The 27,074-nt window shown below is 37.4% G+C and overlaps 1 protein-coding gene across 3 annotated transcripts in view; it reads left to right on the top strand.

Annotated features, from left to right (window-relative positions):
* Cep112 (centrosomal protein 112) overlaps positions 1 to 27,074 on the top strand; it is a 407,052-nt gene that overhangs the window by 175,190 nt on the left and 204,788 nt on the right. For all 3 annotated transcript variants that reach the window (XM_034505950.2, XM_076935566.1, XM_076935567.1), the window contains exon 20: positions 7,630 to 7,812. In XM_034505950.2, the coding sequence (XP_034361841.2) occupies positions 7,630 to 7,812 (183 nt within the window). The remainder of the gene's footprint in view (positions 1 to 7,629; positions 7,813 to 27,074) is intronic.

Genomic DNA, 27,074 nt, shown 5'->3' with positions numbered 1-27,074 from the left:
CTCACAGCCATCCACAGATGATAGATTATGTTTCTACACTGGCTTCCTTTTGCTCTTTTGCATGTAGGGTAGCTAACATGGTGCATATTCCTGTGTGTGGAGATTAGCATACACTCATGTGGAAAAGACCAGGCTCATACAGAGCACTCAGGGTTTCTCAGTGCCCTGGGACTTGTCTAGACTGGCTGGCCAGTGAGCCCCAGTGGTCACCTGACTCGCCCTCCCCAGAACTGGGATTGGAAGAGTGTCTCCATGCTTAGCTCTGTTATGTAGGCATTGGGTATTGAACGTATGTGCTCATGTTTGCAAGACAAGTACTTTTCCAGCTAAGCTATAACTCAGCCTTTTTTAGTAGGGAAAAATACTTTTGTGCCTATTTTTGTCAAGATTTAGATGTTATGCATAAGTATTCTCAAAACCAAGCAACTGACATCTTGGAGAGTGTAGTCTGGCCCTCCATGCAAAAGGATTTTTCAGTTGTGCTTGTTGACTGTTTATTCATATCCACCCCAATGAAGGATGGAGAGGATCACAAGACCCTCATCCACTACTCTCTACTGCCTGTTGCATGTAACTCTGGTGTGATTGCTGTGGCCTCTTGGAAGGATACACTAATAGGTCAGAAAAGATTAGGAGAGGGGAGCTCCATTTGTACAGCTATGGAGACCCTCATGCTTGTTGTAAAACCTTTGGGGGAGAAGTTTCCACAACCTTGTAAGTGTTCCTTTCTATACTTCATAAAGAAGCCCAACAAACGCCTTGGTTCTTCAGAGTGAACTTTCGAGGAATTGTGCCCCAGTTTGCCATTGGGACCATAGAAGAAGGGGTAGATATTACATACTCTCTCTAGGAGGAATTTTGTAACAGTCACAAAATCATATCAAACTGTCAGATTTTTGTATTATAGTATTTTCACTTTGGCTCCAAAGACACTGAGAGGGTTGTATATGTCCTGAATGAAGGGCACATTTAAGGAAATCATTTTCTTATGCAACAGAGTAGCACATTTTGTAGCATAAATTTTAAAAGATGCCAACTCCTTTTGTAAAGACATAAAACCAGTCTGGTGAAATCATGCCAAACTCACAGTAAATTTTACCCTACTCGAGCTGAATGTCTAGGGTCCTAGAGAATGGTGTAGCTCATTTTAACATTTTAGATGTGGCCTTTTGGAAATACAAGCTGCTCAGAGCTAGAACCAGATGATGATGTTAGGTCTGTGTCTCAGGAATAGAAAGTATAAAGGTTCTACCTGTCTTAGTGTGGATCTTATATCATGTTGTACCAGAAGTATAAGAGTAATACTAAATTTCATGTGCAAGAAATGAAAATTTTCTATAGCGAGCACTCAAGTGGAATGTGGCATGGTATTAAAATGTTGCCTAGTAAGCCCTATAGAAAAAAAAATCCTGTCTTTTAATGACTAATGTCTCAAAGTAAACTATCCCTTAAACTATTAGTGTGATGATCAGAACCCACAATAATTTAATTGCTTTAATTTGTCATCTAAAAAATGTCACTAGAGTTGTGAGATAGCTTAGCAGTAAATGCTCTTGCCACCAATGCTACTACCTGAGTTCAGTCTCTAGGACCCATATGGTGGAAGGAAACAACAGACCCCTTCAAGTTATACTCTGCCGCGCGCGCACAAACACACACATACTAAATATAGCCTAGTTTTTAATAGAAATATTTACAGTAGTTTTTGATAGTTTTTAGTACTGAGCTTCACTGCTCTTCCAGTTGTGTTGACCCATGGTGGAGGTACCAGAACTCCCTGGCAAAATGTTGGAGGAGAGTTAAAACAGGAAATGAAAATACCAGGGTAGTTTTTGCCACTTAGCCCAGAAAACCTATCCCAGGAGGGGCCTAGATGCTGATATTACCCCCTCTAGAGGACCTCACTGTTGGTGGGAATACTGGTTCCATTAAGCAGCTCCTGCTGTCTTGGTTTCTTCTGTGTTCCAGTGGACAGATGCAGGAAGTTTCTTTGGAATTGGGCTACCTACTTTCAACAACATGGTAGGGACCAAAAATGGCATTCAACACATGGGATACCTAGTGTCTGGTGCAAGGCAGTATGATCAGAGAAGCCTACAGATGAAGGGTCTTTCCGCACAAGGTCTCTAGTGCTAATAGATAGAACATGGTTTTCCAGGAATAAGATAGACACAGAGCCAATGAGAGGAGTTATTGGCTTGCAAAATATGAGGGCAAAGTCCAGAGTTATTGAACAAGTTTTAGTTGTCTAGTTAAGTAGAAAATCACCACTCCTTCACCTAGATACATCCACATGAGTTTACAGACCCAGAAACCATTGCTTTGGAGGAAGAGTGCATGCCTTGTTAGAATACTCTTGTAGCACTCCATGGAAACATTCGTCCAGTGGGAGCTGTTGCAGCATGACATGGGAACTAGCTTCACTCATAACCTCCAGAAATGGCTGTTGTTAATTATATCACTTCATAAATTTCATGACATTGATAAATTTAAGAATTAGGAGGTTAGAGATAAAAACAGATTTTTAGAACAGGACCATACCATACTTGCCAGTTTTATTTAATTGTAAAATTTAATTTTATGTGAATTTTGATGGAGAATAAAAGAAGTTGAAGCATTTCTGAAGTTTAGAAAGCTATTTTTTCATATAAGGTATGAGTTCTTAGGATGGTAAAAGAATCCTGATTATGACACATCAAGTTTACAGTGCTTTAAATTATTTGGAGGACATTAGTTATTTCCTACTACAAAAACTCAAGTTAACTTGTTGAGACTTCTTTGCTGCTCCTCTCAGTCTGTCATGTATGGCATTAATCATCCATTGTTGGGGTCTGTGATTATATATATGTATATTATATGTGTATATGTGTGTATATATATGTATATATGTACACATATATATATATAAAATACATAGTGTCCTATGACCCTTCCTACAGTTATATGGATGTGGGTTTATTTAAATCAGTTTACTTGCAGTTTGGGTGTGACGAGATCTTGTCATTGAACATCTTTGCAAGAGCTCACAGTGTGGTCACTATGTGGCCAATCCAGTAATTGCCAAGTGTGTAAAGGGTGGTTTCACTGGGCACCACACTCTCTGGCAATCCTTTTCCTCCAAAGCTTTGTGTACAATGTCACATTGTCTTTTGACAATAAATATTACTTTTAGCTTTTCTAGTCATCGCATAGTTTCTCAAATCTTACCTGCAACTCTTTCTGTTTGCATGACTGGTTTAGATCTGAGGTTGTTGCCCATGTTTGAACTTAGTGATACCCAGAGCCATTCTCCTCATTGTAATTCATTTTCCTTTTGCACAGTGCACACTTCTGATATCTTAGTTTATTTTAGGGAAGTTTTCAATGTTCATACCTGCACACTACATAGGTTTCTTTTTCTTACTTTCTTTCTATTTTCTCTGCACCTTTGCCATGGTTTTTCTATGGCCCATTGTCTGTGAGATTTTCAGCCATGCTTATACCACTTCCTGTTGCTTCTAATTTAGATTAGTTTGATGATGGATTTATTTTGGTCTGTACTAAATTCTCTTTCTTATTTTCTGGTTCTGAGTTGTTTGTTCATTGTACTCATCCTCTTGTTGAGTTTTCCCCATACTTGTTCTTGATTTATAAGGTAGATTTTCTCCTTAAGTTTGAAGGGCCTCCTTTTTCTTTTTCTTTCTTTCTTTTTTTTTTTTTTTTTTTTTTTTTGATCTTTGCTAAATTATTTTATTTCTTTTTTCATTTAAAAATAATTATTTTTGTATTATTTTTACATATGTGTCTGTGTAAATGTATGTCATATGTGGATGGTGGTAGTGCCCATGGAAGCGAGGAAAGGGTGTGAGATCCCCTGGAGCTGGAGATATAAGTGCTTGTGAGCCACCCTTATGTAAGCTGGGAATGGAACCCAGGTCTTTAGAAGAAGTAAGAAGAGGTCTTAACCATTGAGCCATTGCTCTGACACTCATTTTATCTTGACACAATGTTTTATAGATGTCCAAACATGCTTTTAGCTGTTCCATGCCTCTTAGAAATTTGTAACTCTCTTAGCTCTTTATGGGGACTTCTTTAGCCAGTCTCTGTCTCTGTGCATCCCATACCCCTTTGCCTCTACAAAGGCCTGGGTCTCCCCACTTCCCTTGACTCAGAATCTCACTGATTACTCAGTACTCAGCCATGTGGATGTTATCTGATTTTACAACTTGGCCATTTTCCACAGTCTAACTCCATGTCTACATTAACTCTGAGACTCTGTTCCACCAAAAGTATCCACCAGTCCAAGACAATAAGTATGCTACTTAATGCTTCCCTGAGAGCTGTGCTCCTGAGTCAAGGACCACACTACAAAGTTGAAGGACCACTCTACTGTCCAGTTGATATGGAAGAACCAGGGTCTAGCAAAGCTTTAGTTTCTAACATAGTTCCACCCCAGTGATGTACTTCACGATTATGAATATCGTCTTCACAATATTTCCAGAATATTTGGGCTTTTCCTGTGGACTCTGCCATTTAACTAGAGAAGACAGGAGAATATGACAGTGAAGAAACCTAGGCTGAATTCAGAAGATCCTTAGGACATTTAGAAGTCAGCTGCGTAGTCTGTAAGTAAGCAGACAGTCCTCAGCTCTTGCACTTAAACCAGGATTCACTAACCTAGATATTTATTCCTTAAGAGGACTCACTAGGAAAAATATTAAACTAACAATTCATTAACATCCATTTTTACAGTTGAAATTCTAGTTACTCTTTTCTGTTTGTTTGTTTTTTTAAGTGATAAAACACATTTGACCAATACAGAATAATTGAACAGGCTATCAGAACACTATGGTAAGTGAGGTTAGAAAGATGCTGAGTTTGGATGGGAGCAGACTGTCACTAGATTGTAGAAGAGGTCAGCAGTGTCATCCTGGGACAGGGGTGTATCATGACAGTCTTCTCCATCCTTGGCCTCCTGACTTCAGCCTCTCTTCCCCAGGCCTTGGGATTGGAATGTAGGGGTGACACCATTGCCTTATTCAAGACTAAGTATTCTTTAGTTACTATTCTCAGAGCTCTGATAACATATTAGTATCTGCTTTAACCATCACCCTCTACAAAAAGGATCCTCTCTGCTTCAGGCTAAGCTGCATCTGTCTGTGGATATAAACATTTAGATGGCTATCTGACTGCATGCTCAATTAGGGAGACAGTAGCAATGTGTTGCTTCCTTGGGCTCATGCCCTCAACAACCATAGGCTTTTGGCTTGATTTGCAGTATAAGGTGTGTATATTCCAGCCCATGGTACAAGCCTCACATCCAATCATTGCAAATGCATGTACATGCGCACATGAGCGCACACACATGCACTCGCGCATGCATGCACACACACACCAACCTGCATGCATAAGACTGGCCCTCCAAGTTTTCATTGTGAATAGAGGAGGTACTCATGTAGCCCTGTACTTCTTGGGGAGCTAATTGACTGCAAATGGTTGCTGAAGGAAGTGATGTCATTTTCTCTAATGCAACCACTGGGGGACTAGGTGGGAAGAAGACAATGTTCAGAAGGAAGAGAATGGAGCATAACCTGAGTAATGTGGTAAACATAATCACAATACATTGTATATATGTATGAAGCTTGTGAATTAAAGGAGGATAAACAATTGGGCATCATTCATTACAAGTGGCCTTATCCCTATTTCTTGACATATGTCCTTTCAAGGGAAATATTCTATAATTCTTCCATTGTAGTTGCAGGTTATTTGGTTACTTATAAATATTTTGCTTTCTATCAATTTTAAGTCATACCCATTTTCCCAAAATTTCAAAGACCCCAGTAGAATGTGTTATGCCTCCCTCTACTTCTCTTCATGTAAAACATGCTTAAAGAATTTTAATTAATGTTTTAAATTTATTATAATGATACTTGATACTATAACACTGAGTAGAAATAATAATGTGTCTAAGAACTAAAGATATTCGAGTTCAGTAGTTAGTACAGTTAGTGCTGAAAATCTGTTCTAGCAATGCTCACGCTTTAACTTGCCTTCTGTTGGGACTAATATTATAGTGTGTAAACCACAGAATAAAACATATACATTTATTTTAAACAATAAAAACCTTTCTTCTTTACTACCTGGTGCACTTAGCATATATTATAAAGAAACACATACTACTTTTTCTCTTTACTAGTACATTGGAATAATATAAGGAGCAAACACCCAAATTTTAAGTAAATTCACTAGACTACATCTGATATAAAACATGTTTTCTATATTATTTATGACCTGTTGTAACATAATCATAAGTGGGTATGTTCAAGTATTAGCATAAATTTTTTCTAATTTCTTATTTTTATTCTTATTTCTAATTTCTTCTAATAAATGCTATTTACATTTATGAATAATTATACATTTATTATTAGTTTCCAAACTCTAAAGTCACAATAAAAATATTTTAAAACATACATTATAATCTAAAAGCAAATTTAATTTATTTTTTTTGATTCTTATTTGCAATTAGAGAATTCAAACTTTAAAATTCATAGAAAATTACTTCTGAGATTTAGTGTTGTGTACATTCCTGGAGAAATGACTGCTATAGCTTTAAGATAAGGTAGTCTGGTGATTCATTGCAGGAAACAAGATCGATTTGGAGCAGACTCCTACTGTTAGCTTTTTTGAAGATGGATTCTCACGCTGAAAATAACACAACATATTCTAAATAACAGCACCCCCACCCTGAAATCCACCAAAACTGAAGAAAAATCCAAGTGACTGTTCTTAGCAGCTGTGTGGCCTGGAGTTCACTGGGGAAGCTGGCTTCCTGCAGTCCCCTATTCATCACCTGCTTCAAAGACAGCCTGGCTGGCTATAGTTTGCAGGCCAGGTAGGGTGCCATTGTGCACAGTCTGGGAGGATTAGTATCAAAGCTGCGGCAACCAGGCCCTTGGTCTCAGGCTGCCATTCAGTCTAGCAGGGAGATGCTAAGACTGGCCAAGGTCACAGTCTCCAGTGTGGAGTGGACTGGGAAAGGATCCTGAGAATAGAGTGCTTTTTATGAAATCATGGCGCAGGCTTGCGGCACAGCAGGTGCCCTTCTGGAAGACATAACATCTGTTTATGTTGGTGTACCGTAGCTGACAACGAGATAATAGAGCTTTGAAATTTATCATTTTATTTTTAAAAGACAACTGTATATACAATAATCCAGATGCATATTTAGCTCAAATCTTTTATTGGGAAATCATAAAAGGAACTGATCGACTTAATTGTTGCTTTTTACATGTATATATTCAAGCAGAAAGCAAGGCATACTGACTATTAACCGTTTACAACCATTGCTGATCGGTAATACCCAGTTCTTGGGGAGGAAATACCTAGTATTCAACATAAATTTTTTCAATGTTCAGACATTAGTGTCAACAGAGTGCAAAGGATTTCCTGAATATGCCAAGTATCTTGAATATTAGGAATTTTAGATAAAATGTTCCCCATCAAATGAATGTATTTTAAGGGTGAGGTAATAATGACGCAAAAATAAAATTTTCAACTTGGACAAATTAGAGAAAAATTAAGCTGTTACATGAGTTGTCATGACGACAAGGATGTTCTGTTGATGAACTGTCCTCCTCATTGTCCAATCAGATAGTAGAGCTGAAGCTGGAGCATGAACAGGAGAAGACGCACCTATTACAGCAGCATAGCGCAGAGAAGGATAGCCTAGTCCGAGACCATGATCGGGAAATTGAAAACCTGGAGAAACAGCTTCGCGCTGCCAATATGGAGCACGAAAATCAAATTCAAGAGTCCAAGAAACGAGATGCACAGGTAATTATCAATAATATTTGCTAAAACGGGTGTCTATCTTAAAAAGTCATCAGCGTTTCATGTTTTCTTATTCTTCTTGATGTACGCTGTTTGATCATTTGCAAAACTGACATATAAATGTGATTTTTTTTTTTTGTTTTCTCCCCCTACCCCACCCCCCGTTTGGAGGATGAATAAGGCTTTAACTACAGAAACCACAGGTAGCCAGATTAAAAATCCCATGGCGTGCTATAACTTGGTCCCTTTTTTATAATCTTGTCTCAATTCCTTTCATGATTTTTTTTAAAGGTATGCCCCTTACCCCTCCCCTCAGCCTTAGAAAATCCCTAAGAAATATATTAGCCTCACCCCTGGCTTTTTGTTTTAATCTCTGAAGGCAATCAAGTAGCTGCTTTAATATTTGCTTCTCCAGCCTATTGTTGCTTTTCTCCACGAGACTCTATGTTTGATTACCTTTCTTGGATGGTAATTGATACAAATGACTCCAGAGGAGTGCTCTTTCCCATCAGAGCTGTTGCTTTTTCCTGCACACACACACACATGCCTCCTAGCCTCCATCTCTGTAGTCCCTGTTGGAAGCCATTTGGCAGAATAACCCCCAGCTGTGGTAGCATTTGACTCTTCAAACTTATGGATGAAATGTGCACTGTCAGCATGGAAAATTATCTTTATAAATTTCAGATGAAAAAAATCTTATTGGGTATGTATCTTTGTGGTACAATACATTCTTTAGGGTATATATTATCAAGGGCCTTTAGTATATCCTCTTGAGCAGATTGCTGTGAAATTCTATTAAAGAAAAATTTAAGAGCAATTGACAACAATAAAAAGATAATTTTCTTTTCTAATGAAACCATATCATCTAGTAGGTCCAAAGACCTCTTTTACCATTGAAATCCAAGCATGCTAACCACACTAAAGTTAAGCCCTAGTTTTCCTTCCTTCTAAAATAATAGAATTTCCAAATAGCAAAATATATCTTCTGGTTTGGTATGTGTTTAAGCAATTCTGTAATTACCTAAACCTCAAACCTCAAAATTCTAATTAAACCTCAAAATTTTAATTAAAGAAGATGTTAATTTTTTGAGTGGAGAGCAGCTGGCGGTAAGGCAAAGAATGGGAGTTGGCTATTTTTCATTTGACCTTGGTTTGTCTTATTTCAGAGAGTAATTGGTACAATAGGAGCATACTTGATCAGATTTTCTGTCAATAATATACATTTTTAGGAAACGTATATTTTAATTGCTTTATGGCTGTGTGCTTACTAACAGGTGATTATTATAATACGCATGGTCCAAGAACAATTATGTGGTTTCTAATAACATTTATTATATTTTTGCTATTAACCTCATTAGAACCTTTAGAAAATATATGCTGTTGTTTTTTATATTCGGTCATTTGATTTTTTTAAAGACTATTTTCAAACTTATGTTCTCCTTCAGACATGTTAACCTTACCATTGTCCTCCCATGATAAGGGACACAAGGTCTGGGTCAGAATAGGATCTGTTTGCATAGAAAAATTGCATAATAGATACAGTGAAATTCATTAGTTTGCTTAACTGCTGACTATTTTGGTGCTGTGGTAGAAAGCCGACACACTGGAGGCCAAATTTATAGGAAATCTTTCTGATTTTGCATATGCCGTATCTGCCATGTAGGGCGCGGTTCATCTGATCATAACAAAAGAGAAATTTCAGAACTATTATGTGTAATTCAACCATAGGAATGGTGCAGTATGGCTGTTAACTGGGTTTATGTTCATCAAAGTACTCATTGTAAAGACTCTGACTGTTTTAGATGCTTTGGTTTTAGGAGATTTTACGTAGTTTGTGTTTTTCTTGAGCGTTTTACTAATTGAGATTGCTGTCATGGGAATGCCAGTAAGCAATACAAACTTGGAGTCAATTTATTCCTAAGCAAAATGAAAATAATTTGGTACACATTGTTACCTAGTTGTGTTTGGAGAATATAATTTTAAAGAACTTTTATTAATAACTACATTTAAAAAAAAATCTCATCAAGGCTACTAAAATACTAAAAATGTGTGTCTATGGTGCTTCCCTGAGGATATTAACTCAGTATCCTTTAAGTAGCTACTTAATTTTTATATTATGTCTTCTTATGATTGTGGCCTAAAAAATTTAATGTATGATACCTTAGAGTTACTGAATTCCATTCACAAATTAAAAATACACAAAATGGCTTGATGTTTTTCAAAATAGAAAATAAAAATAAAGCCTACCATGGTATTTGATGTAGAAAAAAACACATGTATTTTACATATTAGATTGTTTCATTTTTTATTTCCAGAGGTACTTGATTTTCAGCTAACATTTGGTTCATCATGTTTAGCATTGGAGGCCATTTTGTAAGAAAGACTATTTGCAGTCCTTAGCTGGCAGAACACCACTGCAGTGTCTGTTTCAGATACCATGCCTTTGTTTGCTGTTCTCTTCTATCAGATCCTGAGAATGAAGATAATAAAAAATAAAAATCATTTCAGCTTCTTCTAAATGTGTATCATATTATATACTGAAAGTCAACCATTGCTGTGTAGTTATCTTTCTCTATGTGAGTCTGGCCAATTAGAAACATCCTTTTGGTGAATATGATTATAATAATAGCAAATTAAATTTTATACTAGTAATCCCCCTTTTCTATATAAGGATATCACTTGTAATACATCTAAGAACAGTCACCATCCTCATCTTATTAGTTAATTATTATATGTGTATGTGTCAGTTTTTTTACACTTTTTAGCAACAGAATATATTATTATGTGATAATTATACTTGCTAAAATGTACATCAAATTTTATCACCCTTGTTTAATATGTTCAGTCTGGGTTTGTCTAAGATCATGTTTTAGAAAAAACATCCAAATTGGTGGAAATCAACACTCTGATTTATTCAAATATTTTTCATCAACCAACACTCTCTTACTCACATTGGAGAATAGTTTAATTTAGTGAATCATATTTTAATATAAAGGAAATTTATAAATATCATCTTTAAAAAGCTTTGTATAATATGGCAGTTCTATATTATTACTTTTCTTTAGTATTAGCACACAATGAATTCATAATGTTGACCTGGAAGAAAAATAAAACATAAGTTTCATTGACTTGTAGTTGTTGGTTGTCCGTTAGGATGATGACAACCTAGATTTCTTATTCTTGTCTCTCATTGGCCCGAATGGGGTTGTATATGAGTACCAAAAGACAGTTTTATGGAGCCTTTGTGACCCACCTTAGAAGGTTCATGTGACCTGTTGCAAGATAGACAGATCAGTAAGTCAGGGGAACTGGTAAGCACTGTGAGCCCCCTCAGGACTGTATCCTTGGAGAAAGTTATTAGCAATGACTTAAAGTATGTCAAACATATCACTTATATGTGCACTGTAGATTTCGCATGACATTGGCATACTGGATGTCTTTAATTTCTTAAATGGACAATCATTCTAATAATTATAAAACAGCTTTTGAGTAGTAAGTAAATCATCTTAATTTTGCTTTATTGATTCACGTTAAGAAGTTCTACCTATTATAGACATATTATAAAATGTAGAATTATAGACCTCTACTTTAAAAAGTTTTCTGGGAAGATACTTATTTTTAAAACTTTTAAAAATTGTATTTTAACAGCATTCCATTTTCTATTAATTTGCATTCATAAGCACAAGTTATAAATTCCCATTGATAATTTGGATTACAGTATGTGTAATCTGGACTTTATTAGTACACCTACTTAAGGACAGTCTTTGGACTTAGCATTTTTATATCAAAAAGTTTTACTTTCTAAAATATACATACTACATTCAAAAATTGCTAATAGCAACATTTTATAATAAAATCATACTTTATGATCAAAAATAATTATTAAACCATAGAAGATGATAGTCACATTAGAAAATCTACACTTGTAGAAATTTTGTGGTTAAATGTGAGGTTCACCTGTGAGCTTGCTAGAAGCCACAGTAAAAAGGGAAAGATGATGAATAAATGATTCTATTCACAATGAGAGAAACCATCACTTTCTCCCTAACTCTCATTTTGGTATAAATTTATGATATGGGACTGAGTATAAAACATGTTGGCATAAAACTGATGGTGTTTCCTGTAAATTAGGCATTTTTCAATATCAGGTGGAGAAACAGTAGAATCTTTGAGCATTTACACAAACTGTAAGTAGTAGACTCTATATTAATGAGCCCACATTTCATTGTAATTTATTGAGAATATCAATGTTTTTCAAATCAGAGAACAAAGCTACTTTGAGAGATCTAAGTTTTAAGTCATTATAAATCATATGAAAGAACACTTTGAGTGACCAATCTACCAAGTTCGAACGATGTCATTTTATTTCTGGGCCTGAATTCTAATAAAATATCTTGAAGTAATGATTTAAGCCTGGCAGAGTATGTAAGTAGTTGAGAATTTAGCTAATTTCCAAATGATTTTCTACCTTCTATTACTTTCTGTTCTCTGAACCGACTGTGAAAAAGTATTACTTAGTAAAATCAAATGGTAATCTATGCCAGGAATAAAAGATATTTGTATCTGCACTAAAATAATTGAAGTAGTATTTCATCATTGTATCTATTAATGTCATTTCCTGTATTCTAGAGGAGGAAGTTTTTAGTTCTTTGGGTCACAGCAGACTCATTGCCTGGAAAACCCAAACTATGTGATTCAGCTGTGGAACAGTCACCCTGCCTGCTCTCCACCTCCTCCTCCAGTGACAGTCACACTGCAGTGGCTGCCTGCTGCCCAACTGTGTACACAGCACCCTCTCTCTGACCGTGGCTCCTGACATACCCAGCTATTTGTATTATTGGGAGAGTAGAGGAGAATTAAGTGTTAAGAGGATTTTGGTACAGAGCACAAAGTTTTTTCCAGGCAGTAGACGACTGGTTGGAAAGACTTTTTACATTTCACTTTTCTTTGCAAAAAGAAACATGACTTTTAGGGGAAGATAACTGATAAAACCACACATTATATATAATGATTTGCTTTCTTTAGTTAGGCATTGTCACTAACTGCCATATTCCTCTATACATTTAATGTGTAAGTAGAGCTTTCCTATCTAGTACATTTTTTTTTTAAAGCCAGTGGGGAAAATACTATATTTTTCTAATATCATCATGGATCATATAGATTTTTCCAAATGGAAGTGGTGAAAAAACACTCCTTATATTTTGCCATAGATACACTCATGGGAAGATCTCATTATATTTGTATGCAACAGTGGTTTCTTTTATAGTGATATCAATAATGTATGTTATTTGTGTATTCTGTAAATTTAAATATATGTCTATTAATATGAATTTGATGTGGCAAAAATATAAATGGATGTCATTTCAAGTAAAGACAAACCTTAACAATTTTAAAAGATTTCTTTTTCCAATATGATTCTAAAATTATTCACATTATATAGTACAAATATACTAGTAATTAAACCATTATAAATAAGTCATCTTAATATACATCATGGAAAAGGGAGTTTAAAACACAAAACTACAAGCTGAAAAAAAGTAATTTATAATGATTCATTCCTAGAAGAATGATACAGTATATCTGTAGTTTTCTGCATATTTTTAAAATGGGTTAGTTACCATGGAAACCACATTGCTATGATATGTGGTCCACTTTTAGATAAAGAATAGTCATTTAAAGAAAACCTTCTAAATAATAATGTATAAAGTATTCCTTTTGAATTAACAACCTTGTATCAACTAATAATGACTGCTTTAAAAATTTTTTTGTTCTCATTATACTTAATGGGTTTCTTTGGAAATATTAAAACTGTCCTTGAAAAGGAGTTAATTAAATGCTGGGGACAATTTAAATACAGATTAGAATGGGATACCTCTGTAGTGCCAAAACAGTTCACCAATGAGCCAGAGGTCATTGAACCATAGGTTGTTCCACCACACACAAAGGCATTAGTTATAGCTGATGACTTAAGTGTACAATAATAATACAGTCAGGTTAGGTCAGCTAGAGATGACCAAATTTTCATCATTTCAGTTCATAGATAAAGAATGTAGGATTCAAGGACATCTTCTTGCCCAAGGGCACAGAACTAGCAAACTAGGGTTTCTTACTCTTAACTCACTGTTTTTTTTTTTTTTTTTTTTTGGTTATTTTATTTATTTGCATTTCAAGTGTTATCCCCCTTCCAGTTTCCCCTCCTCAAACCCCCATCCTATCCCCTCTACCCCTGCTTCTATGAGAGTGCTCTCCTACTCACCCAGCATCGCCACCCTAGCATCAAGTCTCCACAGGACCAAGGGCCTCCCCTCCCATTGATGCCAGATAAGGTAAACCTCTACTACATATGTGGCTGTAGCCATTGGTCCCTCCATGTGTATTCTTCGTTTGGTAGTTTAGTCCCTGGGAGCTCTGGGAGCTCTGGGAGCTCTGGTTGGTTGATATTGTTGTTCTTCCTATGGGGTTGCAAACTCCTTCAGCTCCTTCAGTCCTTCCCCTAACTCCTCCATTGGGGTCCCTGTGCTCAGTCTGATAGTTGGCTGTGAGCATCTGCATCTGCATTGGTCTGGCTCTGGTAGAGTCTCTCAGGGAACAGCTATACTAGGATCCTATCAGAAAGTGCTTCTTGGCATCAGCAATAGTGTCTGGGTTTGGATCCTTAGGTGGAGCAGTCTCTGGATGGCCTTTCATTCAGTCTCTGCTCCACTCTTTGTCCCTGCATTTCCTTTAGACAGGAGCAATTCTGGGTTAATATTTTTAAGATGGGTGGGTAGCCCCATTCCTCAATTGGGAGCCATGCCTAACCACTGGATATGATCTCTACAAGTTCTATCTTCCCTTCTTTGAGTATTTCAGCTAATGTCAATCCCTGTTGGGTCCTGGGAACCTCTTGCTTCCCTGGCATCTGGGACTTTCTAGTGACTGCCTCTGGTTCCCGATCCCCCACTGCTACACACCTTCATTCAATTTTCTGACCCTTTGTACATGTCCCCACTCTCTCCTCCCACACCTGATCGTGTCCTCCTTTTCCCCTCCCCATCCTCTTTCCCTCCCAGACTCTCTCTTCCTCTATCTCTTGTGATTATTTTCTTCCCGCTTCTGAGTAAGACTGAAGCATCCACGCTTTGGTCTTTCTTCTTCTTGAGCTTTACATGTCTGTGAGTTGTATCATAGATATTCCGAACTTTTTGCCTAATATCCACTCATCAGTGAGTACATACCATGTGTGTTCTTTTGTGACTGGGTTACCTCACTCAGGATGATATTTTCTAATTCCATTCATTTGCCTAAGAATTTCATGAATTCATTGTTTTTAATAGCTTAGTAGTACTCCATTGTGTAAATATACCACATTTTCTGTATTCATTTGTCTGTTGAGGCATATCTGGGTTCTTTCCAGCTTCTGGCTGTTATAAGTAAGGCTGCTATGAACATAATGGAGCACATGTTCTTGTTAAATGTTGGAGCATCTTTTGGGTATATGCCCAAGAGTGGTATAGCTGGGTTCTCAGGTAGAACAATTTCCAATTTTCTGAGGAACTGCCAGACTGATTTCCAAAATGGTTGTACCCGCTTGAATCCAGGCCCATACCTAAACATAATAAAAGCAATATACAGCAAACCAATAGCTAACTCACTGTTTTTTATGTCAGAATGTCATCTAAGAAAGTTTTAGGTTTCCGGAAAGGTTTGAACATTGTAAAAATGTACAAGCTTGTACATGAATCCTTGCCCAGAATGGGAGACTCCTTTGCTTCCCGTGCTGGGATGCTCTCAGTACTTTCAGCTTGTGTTTCTTTTGGTGACTGCCGTCCTCAGTGTTGCTGTAACATAATAAGGCTGCTTGCTTCATTGAAGATGCATAGTCTTTACATCTCAACACCGACATAGGGAAATGCCTCTAGTGATTTCTAGTGCAGTGTTCTCACTCCTTAGCTCGGTCTCAGTGAATTCAATGGGTGTTGGCAGGAATTATCTTTGAGGAGATGTTGGGTGAATATCCTCTTCCTTGATGTCTTAGAAAAGCCATCTTTGGATTTCTGACCCCATCAGTTCTGTAAGGGACATCCCAGAGGTCTTCATTTGTATAGTTGAAGTAATTTTTCATGACAGAAAGGTTGAAGCCACAGTGCAAGAAATGATTGGCAGAATGATGATATCATCAAATGTTCAAAGAGCTGGCAAATTGAAGCTTCTTAAGCTGTCATTTGGGTTGTATGCCAGACTAATTGGAATCATGCCTGGTTGCATGATATGAATGATATTTAACAACTGAACCATTTTTATGACAAAAATGACAGAAATTGATGTAAAGGAGAACTTATAGTTGAAGCGGAAAGCAAGGCACTACAGAAAGCATTTGAAAATATCATCTTAAGTAGAAACTTTTTAAATAATTAAAATTGGTCTTATTGATCCTAAAAGTATTGAAATCAGTATTGATGAGTTGGGATTTGAAGATAATACTTCTCATTTGAAACAAATAGCAAATAGCATTGAACTTTAATGGGCTTTTAAAGTTCACTTGTTTTAATAATTATCTCATTTGCAGACCTTTCTAATAATTTTGGATATTTGTGTACTCAACAGTTGGAATATAATACCAGAAGTTATAAAGTGTTAACAATTAGACTTCCACGGTTTAGACATGTATTATTTTTCCAGTTCTCTTGTATTTTTCTCTTAGATTTCAAATCAAATCCTGGAAGTATATGTACTATTTGAATACAAAGTAGTGATATTTTAGAGAATCAAATTTGAGGCACTATGAGACTAGATAATCAGTCTTTTTAGGGACAGTTGTAGTGTAGCAGCAGTCTCTAGACATGTGTGCACATCTTTCCAGTAATACAGTGACTCTTGTTTGAGGAGGGTAGATTTCACCCAGCAGGGAGCCAACAGCGTGTCCAGGCTCAATCCCAGAACAAGGGAATTTTCGAATGGGAAAATTACAAATCTTTGAAAAGTTTAAAATGAGTTAGGTAATTTATCTTAATGCCTTATATTAGCAATAATTAATGATCTTATTCTAGAATTCCCAAAGCTGTAATTTTATATTTAAAATGTATATGTTCATTAATATTGTCTAAAAACCCCAAATACTTAAAATGTGAATATCATGTGCTCTTATTGGTCAAATGATTTGATAGCTCTAAATATAGCCATGCTGGGGTGTTCAGTAAGACGTGGAGGGCAAGGCTGGAAGACTTTTTGCTCCTCAGTTGCTCAGAGATTACTATTGAAGCTGGCACTTGATAAAGGCACAGGTTTCAAGTGTTTTATGTGGAGTCTTTTAAGCTTCATATTGCAGTCAGTCTACCTGTGCAGATGTTTCAAGCTTTGGGTAAAACATGGAACACCATTCTAGTGGCATGCAAGAAAAAATTCATCACCAGTACTGTGGATGCTTTATGTTTGAGAATTTTCATTCATACATATATATATATTAAATATGATCATATATACTCTTTATTTCTTCCCTCCAACTTCCACCATATACCCTCAATACATCCTCTCCCAGCTTTATGTATAACATATATATGCATGTTTATATTTGTATATGTATATATGTATATATATATGTATGTATATATGTTTATATATATGGTATCTGTGTATATTATTTGTATATTGTATATGTGTTTATACATAAATATACACTAAGTCCAATTATTGCTACCTATGTGTGTATGGGTGTAGGGCCATCCACTGGGATATGGGAAACCTACAAGTAGCTATGCCCTCAAAGAATGATTTCTCCACTCCCAGAAACACTGTACTGCCAATATCTCTTCAGTAAGGGGTGACAACTCAAGATCACCTACTCCATCTATGCTGGGAATTTTACTGTCTTGATCTCATATGGGTCTTGTGCAGGTAACCACAGTTGTGTGTTAAGGATTCCATTAGCCATCTCCAAAAGGCAGTGTTATATAGCACTTATCCCCAGCCTCAATTCTCATTGTCCTTTTGCAGCCTTTTCCATGATATTTCCTGAGCCTTGCTGATGGGTCTAATACAGATGCCTTGTTACAGCTGAATAGTCTGGATCTTATTCTCAATATTCATCACTCCATTGATTGTTCTATCTGTACCAAGAAGTTGCTCTTACTGAGTTTGCGAGACTCACAGGGTCTGTGGTTATAAACATAAGTATGTCAAGGACCTTGACAATATGAATATTTTGCAAAACTCAGCCATGGGCTTTTGACCAGGATTATAGTACCAGGCAAAAAATGCCCTCCTGTGTAACAGGCTTCAGATCTGATCAGATAGTGGTTAATTATCCCATAGTAGTTACCACTATAATATCAGCAGACAGTCTTGGCTGGCATGTTGGTATTGCAGTATGAAGAGTCCAGTGCTGGGTAAGTCCACTGATGTCTTCTCCCCTAACCTGCAAAGCACTGTGAAAGCTAAATTGTACAATTCAGAAATACAAAAAATACATCTCTTAAAAATTTCTATCATTACCTTTTCTAATCTACATTAGTGTGGATTAATACTGAAAAAATGGAGTCCCAATAAAAGCTATAGAGTTAATCACTCCTCAGAGGATAGGTACTTCAAATTTATTTATTTCTCTGTAAATTTTTATATAAACATTAGCCAAAATTATAAATATAGAATTTTCCTATGGCAGCAACTTTCAACTTGATTAATTATCCCATTAAGATTTTTAATTACCTGTTCTTCCAGGCCTTAGGGTTCCTGTGATAGTGAGATTGGAAGCTGACTGACTAAGTGGAGCCAAGCTAGTGAGACGTGATAAGATTCTTATCTAAGGCAGTGTCAGAGAGACAGTAGATCAGGAAGGTAGAGGAGAGATGGCCAGAGCTATGGTTTGATGTATCACTAGACATCTAGGTAATGGTGCCACTGAGTTATGTGGACATACAGGACTAGTGTTCAAAAGAAAGTTCTCCACCACCATTAGAAATAGCTTGAGGTCACAAGCATGGATTGTAATGGATATCAGTGTGGTAGAGGCAGTCAAGAATCGACAGATATGCCATGCTAAAGGGAAGGTGGGAGAGATAGAAACAGAAAATGACCAAGAGAGAGAAGAAGAGAACCTAGAGCAAAGTAATTAATAGACTGTAAAGTCATGCTTGACACCTAGATTGTGAGGGATTTCAAATGAACACATTTTAAAACAGCCCTGACCATACTAGGCTATTTAATTTGAAACTCTAAACTGGGTATACATCAGTAGACTACTGTACCAGATGAGGATGTTGCCTCTATAATTCTCCAGGTGGACATGGATTTAGAGATTAAGAAGTCCTATAAGGAGCCAGGAAACAAGGGTTAGGAGGATGAATGAAGTAACCTGGGCCATTAGTTCCTGAGGAAGGCATGGATGGTGAGTAGGCATGTTAGTCGTGTAGGGACCATTACAAACACCTCACATAGCCTCTCTAGTCCCACTCTTGCTTTTGAGAACATCAAGGTTTCTGGTCCACAAGAACTTTCCCCAAGTTGGTAACAAGAAAGGTTTTACATCTCCCCCAGATGAGCATGCTTGGCTGCCAGCATTACCCAGGAAAGTGCAAATGCAGATCTAGCAGGGAAACAAACCAGGCCAGAGTTTGAGGAGGCAACAGCTGAGGAAGAACATGCAGGACTCATTGACAAGTACTGGATGGAAGCCCTTCTATGAATGGCCCCTGTCAGGCAATTTAGCAAGTGGAAGAAGCATTACAAATGAAGTAAGTGCTGTTACCTTGCTATCTGTCTGCATCTCTAGTCAGATAATAGAGCTTGCCTTCCAGAACTGGGGCAGATCTTATAAGTGAAAATATGAACATTGAACTGGAAAAGAGATATTCTAGAGGCCATGTTGTAATAGTTTTTTGAATTAAATTTTTTCTCATAAGCTGAAACCCGTTATAGTGGGAAATGAAAATGTTATTGTGTGAGAAGAGAATAGGAGAAGGCAGAGGGATTTGCAGGAAAATGAATTTCTAATAGTATGCCAACTGGAGGTTTGTCCAGAGGGGTGGGCATCTAGAGATGGTGACAGGGAGGCCAGAATTAGGAGGATGCAGACAACCAGGGTGATGTTTTAAGTAAGCTTCAGTCTGTTTGAAGTTGTCACTAAGGCTATTCACACCAAAACTATAGGCACCTATAGACCTGGAAGAGAAAAATGGCCCTTCCCTGGGAAAATAACCCTCAAAATTTCCCTATCATAGAAACCTTGGAGGCAGGTGGGAGGCTGCTAGACCAACTGGTTAAGCTGCACATTGTTTGTGTCAACTTACTGTTTCTCAAGCATTCTGCTTGAGAAACACTGTTCCCTCTACCATGCCCCAGTCCCTACCCTGGCACCCTGTCTGCAGAGGAGCTGCAATGGGTATTGCAGGGCTGGGCTGTCAAAGCAAGAAGTTGTATCCTGTAGGCTTTGACTAGTTGTGGCCATGTCAAATTTTAGGAGAAGCAGGGATAGGCAGTGTTCACAAATTGCTGCTTATGGAGCAGTGGGAAATTTCAGCATCTGCTTTAGAAAGATGAATATTTTCATTAAAATATGATTTTGTAGTATATTAGAATATAACCATTTTCAATTACAAATGGCCTATATTTTGTACATTATTTTGCTTGAGAATGGGAATTGAGTATATATATGTTCAACCCTGTTCCGCATGTTCTAGGAGGAGATACTATGATCTCAGTTTTCATAGATGGGAAAGCAAACCCAAACAGTTGTTCTTATATGTTAAAATAGAATTTGAACCCAAACCCATCTGACTGCACCCCCTCTGTATGAACTCTTTCTTACCTGTGGATATAAATTACAGGGACAACGATTGATGGGAGATGTTTCTGCTACTACTCACCAGAGATTTGTGCTTAACCTTCATAAATATTGTGAGGGCAGTTTCCCAGATCTAATCAAATTGACATGGGAGAACTCTTTGGATGAGTGATGCCCTGGGCCCTTCCTCTTCTGGATGTGAGCAGTGTGCTCACCAGCGTTTACTCTCAGCACCACAAGCCATTCTTTTAAAGTAAGCATTAATGTCAAATTGTAGTTGAGGCTGCAGTGTTTTCTCCTCTGCACCTCTGTCTCCTCAGAACCCTATGGTGGCCTGTGGTTGTTTAGATTGAGCTCTGGAATGCTTTTAAACATTAATTTGCTTTGACATGACTTGTGCACAAATTAATTATTCAGGCACATATTGTTCTAAGTGCATGAAAAGAAGGAAGCTGTAGTGGAACACATCCTAACTACCACATGTGAACTGTAATGTTACAAGCAATCTGACTATTAAAGAACAAAAGCTGGCAGCAATAACTGCTCTGCCTTGAGCCAGTCCCACAAAATTAGCATAAATATGTGAGGTAATCAGAAGAGTTTGGGACTTCCTAGCAAAGTGTCCTTATTCTTATCTAGTTCTAAAAGAATGTAAAATAAACTATTCATTTAACCAAGTATAAAAATATGTCTGCTATGCACTTATCATCATGTGTCATTAATCTGAAAATACTGCAGAAGCTCTGACAAATTAAAAACACAAGGATGTGTCTGCAAGGGTTTCTGCAGCCATTACAAAGCTGCTTCACCTCTTAGGCGAGCTCTTTTATGGCAACTTCTTGCTCAGTGTACTGACATCTTCAAAGGCTTTGACATCTGTCGGCCTTTGAACTACCATTAAAAAATATTATCCCATTTCCATTCTTTTATGCCCATTTTTTTAATTATAGTCCTTCTTTCAAGTTGGGAACATGGTTGGTTTAAATGATGCTGTCCTTTCGTTTTCAGCCACCCAGCTGCGGTTTGAATAAATTGATGTAGAATCAAAGGCGGGACTTTAAAGGAAAAAGGTTTGATGGACTTGGACTCCGAACCAGATGAGGTTTTATGATGAAAAGGGTTTAATCCCAGCACAGGCATCGCTTCTATCAGCTGAACACTACAAAGCAATTCATATATATAGGTTCCCGCGAAATGATCTATTTTTTTAACAGCACAGATCTCTTCAGGACTTGCAAATGTGGCATTAGCTAATATTCAGAGAGCTGATTCCCTTTCATCCACCAGAAGCTTATGATTATGGTACAGTTCTCGAATTGGAAATGAGAGCTGCAACACAGATTTAAAGCCGTGCTGTCTGATTTGTATTCAATATACATGTCACTGCGGGACAGGCTAGTCTGGGCCAAGCTAGTTCAATACAAGGAAAAACAGTTTCATCATCTGAGATTCTTGGTCGGAAATATCGCCAGCTAATTAAAACAGCAGTCCCATGACTATTTAGCGAGGTGTTTGGCTGATTGGAATCTCTTACTATTTGACAAGAAGGATTTGGAGACCAAGCCTCTCTGCTGTTTCATAGTCTTCTTGCAGTGTTAATGTGTGCAAACGTATTTCAGGCTAATGAAGTCAAATCGATGAACTCAAACTATGTTTAAAGGGAAAACAAATTTAGAACACTTATTTTGCATTAAGTAGTTTTCTTTATCTGATTATTGATCTGGAAAAGAAGCCATTTGTGAAAGCAGATTCTAACTTTATCCATATACTACTGAATAATAAACAGTACCTTGAGTCATACAGCAAAGTAATTAAGTAAGTAATTTAGGAAAATTATAAATGTGTAATGTAGATTCAAGTGCACTTTAAAGTCAAAACTGACTCTTAATGTTCTAGTGGTCACTTAGGATAAATAATAATCTATTAACAAATTTTCTCAAGATAATGTGTACCTGTGTTGTATTAGTAATTTGTAATCCATTTCTCAGAATAATATGTGTTTTTTTTCCATTTCCTTAGAAGAGTTGGTACTGTTTGATGATACATCACTAAAAATTCTGTAATATTTTTCATGTTCTTAAAATAGAACTTCAATTTTTAACTATAAATTTAACTATAAACCACAGTTAGGACAAATTCTTGATTAATATAATGTTAAATTAGCAAAACATAAACCCTTTCGAAAAACTGTATTGGTGGAATTTAATGGTATGCCACAGATCCTAGAATTCTTTTTGCTTTTCTCCTTCAAAGAAAGCATGGACTAAAACACTTGTGAGCAGATTTATCAGTGAATATATTTTATCTGACTCACAGTTTGCAGACACATGGTGTTCACTGGATCACTCAGAAGTTAGAGTTCTCATGATGCAGTCCTTACCACTTTGCCTTTAAGCCTCTTTAGCTCCAAGTGTCACTCACTGCAGCTAGGCCACCTTGTATCACAATTCTCCCTGTGCCTGGGTTGTCTTCTCTGCTCACCACTAACTCCATCCTACCCAGTGAGGCCTGGGTCTTCTGCCAAAGCCCTAGTTTTCCTGCTGCTTCCTGTTTTTCATCGTTCTTTCTTTATTTGCTCCTAGCTCCATTATCATTCATTGCAGGAAGCCAAGCCCTTCACTTTTTCTCTCCTCGTGCTTCTAGGAAATGGTCACCAGCATTTCATTGATCTTAAGAAATAGCTATATGTTAAAACCTCCAATTGCCCATCTTTCTTTTCAAATATCTAGTGATACTTGCCATTCTGTTTAGCCCCATTCATGAACATCTTAGCTTCCTTTGCATCCACCCTTAACTTGCTCATAGACATCTTCCAGTCTACAGTCCTGTCCAGAGTTGAATGACAGTATACTCAAACTGAAGCTGACCTTGGGGTCTTTCTTGTTTTTCCTTTCTTTTAATTGACTGGTAAGTGCTATAGGTTCAAAACCCCACACAGATCTCCTGTCCATTCACTTCTACATATTACTCTAGTCTAAACCTTCACATTTATCTTCTGATTTTCTTACTTTCTCATTCATTTATCAGTAGCATAATGATCTTTCAGATATAAATTGGATTAGCGAGCTTTTGAGTAACCCGCCACCCCCCTTGCTTGTATTTAGAAGAAACTCCTAATTTCTTAGCATGGCTCATACATTCTATTCTTCATGACCAGGCTCTGTGGCTACTTTCCCAGAACCCACTATTCTTTACCATAGCAGATGCCAGTGTTTGATGTTTGTAATTCTGTGTGTGGTAAGACTTTTGCCTATTCCACAAATACACTTAAAAGTGACCTTAGCAATTTACCTTACTTCTGTTCACTCTTTACTTAAGAGATTCTGTGTTTGAACTGTGGCCACAGCAAACATCTGCAAATGACTCTTAATAAAGGCAGATTCACAATTGTCAGAAGGACAGCAAAGCTACAGCATTTTTGCTCATTGGCACAGGTCTAGCAGTTGAGCAAGGGTGTAGAGCAAGCAGTGACAGTTTGCTGTGCTCCTGGAGAAGCCGCTGTGTGGTCTGGGCTTTGGTTGTGTGTTCTTTGCTGGGTTGCAGTGCTGCTGTGCTCACCATTGCTGTCTCTCCAGCTTTTACAAAAGTCTTTAAATGACAGAGACAAAGTGAACCTATCTGCTCTACTGTTACTATTTAAATGCCTGTCTTCCAGAGAAGGGACTAGAGCTTCTTGTTTTGCACCATGAGCACATCCTAGAGGCCTTGGCCCAAGTATTGCCTCTTAGTCAGGGAACATGAACCTAAAGCCATAAACTAAAGCAGGAATTCTGAGGAAATTAGTTTACGTCTGAGCTTTGCTTCTTTCTAAATTATAGTTCATAAACCCCTGATATATAAAATATTCAGAACACATTAACTAAATCACCAAGTAACAATGAGTTCAGAGTACTGACTACCATTTTGGTAGTAAAATAAAATGAAAGTATCTATTTAAAGCGTATTGAGGACATCTTTAGTTAAGCTCAGTCATTAATGGATAAAATGCAAAAATGATTAAGATTCACTTAATCTTGATGGGTAAAAGACAAAGGGACATGAATATAAAATAAGGTGTGGAGTATAGTTTTAAAAACAATGAAGGTCTTTGTGCCATAGGGGGAAAAAAGGTAAAAACCTTTTTAAGAAGGGAACAATGGGCACGGGTGGTAACTCTGCCTTGCAGAGGAGGCTACTCTGTGGGCACCATTCTTCTGAAGGATTCTTACAATCAGTATACTTTCCCTCCTTTACTGTTTTCAACAAGTACAAAATAATTGTGCATCCATATAATTTCTCTCAGCAGAAGTTGTCATGCCAATAAGAAATAGGGACAAAGGTCCCCCATGCTGAAGGTCACAAAGCCTCTTCAAGAAACCAATTGTGATATGATTCCTAGATGTTAAAATGGAACACTATATGACTTTTAAGTTTCTTCAATAGTTTATAGTCTCATCTTTAAAATGGGGTCTGTTATGAAGAATGTCTTTAATATTTTGGTGGCTTTGTGATCATGGACATTGATGTGATTTTATCTTAGAGACATTTTAGCTATAGCTCTGGTACATAAGCTAAACTCTGTGTGTAGGAATAATGGTCTCATACATTAAAGTGTTGCCATGCAAGGACAAATGTGGCAACTATGTCATGGTGAAGAGCTGCACCACAGGACCTCACTTGTTCTTTTTATCCATGTCCAATGGGTATGACGTTATAATTAGGGATAGTTATTTGGCAAAGAGAACGTAGTCTGAGATCGTCTTCAAGAGCTCTTTAACTCTTCTCCAGGCAGTAAATTAACTTCCAAGACAGTTGTTTGAAGCTTCGTCTGATGGCCAAAGGAAAAACATGCACACATGTGTGCATGCCTACATGTGTGCACTTCCCGCTCCACACATACACAGCCCCTTTTTTGTTTTGCCTCTGAAGTTAGTGTGTGAACTTGGCTATGTCTATTCTTATAAGAATGACACAGAGGGGAAAATCCATCAGTAATAAAGTTCCATTGCTCTGGCTTGCAGGGGCTTTTGATTTCCTCTTCATATTTTTGTTTTCACAAAATGTTTGTAATCATTAATTGTGTTTGAGATTGTGTTCATTTTGCAATTGCTAAATACTGCTCTTTTGTTAGCCAGTGAGTGTGGTCTGAGTAATCTCAAGATTTTATTACTTGAATAAGAAAAGTTAGGATAATTAACCAGCTGCAAGCACTTGATATATAATGGCTCCACATCAGGGACAGAGGCATGAGAGAGCCCTGCCCTCAGAGCAGTTTGTGAGGGGTCCCTAGTTGCCCTTTTGCAGTGAATGACTCAAAATCGGAGGCTGAGGCCGACAGCCTAGGCCCTTTCAAAGAGCCCACAGGCTCCTGAGCAGGGTCTTCAGCAGCAGCTTGTTATCACTGCCCGGCCGGAAGGACGCGTTGTGCACGTGGGTTGAACTGTACACGCTGTTTTCAGCACCTCATCTGCCTCTAGGACGCAGCTTCCTTTGATCCAATTTTATTTTTCTGTTTTTAAAAATTACTGGCTTACTCTTCGTTCTTTTACATTTTTTATTTATTTTAATGTATGGATGTTTTGTATGAATGTATATCTGTGGGTGTCTGGTGTCCCTGGAGGTCAGAAGAGGTCATTAGAGCCCTGGAACTGGAGTTATAGATAGTTTTGAGCTCCCATGTAGGTTCTGGGAACAGAACTCGTGTCCTCTGCATGAGCAGCAGGTGCTCTTAACTGCTGAGCGTCTGCCCACTCTTCAGCCTAGTGTTACTTCCCTCTCAGACAGTATAGTACCAAGGAGCTTTTGGGATGAAGGCTTTTCTACTCCTAGTTTAATATACAGAAGAGACTTTGTTTAGCTGCTTTTTGTTTAGTTTAGCTTTTATTTGATTTTGTTGTTTCAAAATATACTGATGTCTCTGAGTCTTGATTTGATCTCTTTGGACATTCATTGACACCTTCCAATTATAGTAGTGGGATAAATGCCATAAGCCATTCACTGTCCAGCCTTCTTTCCCGATATTAAATAGATTTTCCACTTCTATTGTTAACACTGGTATTCTAAATACTAGTCCTAAACTTGGGTATATATTCTGGTAACTTTAGGCCATTACTAAAGGTCTTTGTTTCTATCTAGGTTGAGGATAGGAAAGCTGTTCTTTGACTCCTGAACCTCTTCTGCTATCTGTGTGGTCACTTTCAGTGTGGAAGTTAATAAACTTTACACTTTACTTTGTACCACAGTGGAAGCATGATTATAGAAAATGAAAGCAGGTGCACATACTCAGTAGGCAGAGGCAGAGAAATCTCTATGAGTTGGAGGGAAGCAAGTTCCATGCCAGCCAGGGCTATAAAATGAGAGCTTTCTTTAAAAGAGAAGAGGTGAAAACAGGGTCTGGTAGTAGAACATATGTTTCACATACATGAGACCCCATGTTAGATCTCCAGCACCAATAAGACCAGAAAGCAATATGTACGTGTTGTATTGGTAGCTGGCAATTTTGAAATGGTTGTTGAACCATCACTTCCTT

Source organism: Arvicanthis niloticus, chromosome 6 (assembly GCF_011762505.2).
Source record: "Arvicanthis niloticus isolate mArvNil1 chromosome 6, mArvNil1.pat.X, whole genome shotgun sequence".
NCBI lineage: Eukaryota > Metazoa > Chordata > Mammalia > Rodentia > Muridae > Arvicanthis > Arvicanthis niloticus.
The sequence above is the reverse complement of the archived record's forward strand: the minus strand, read 5'-3'. Positions and strand labels throughout refer to the sequence as shown.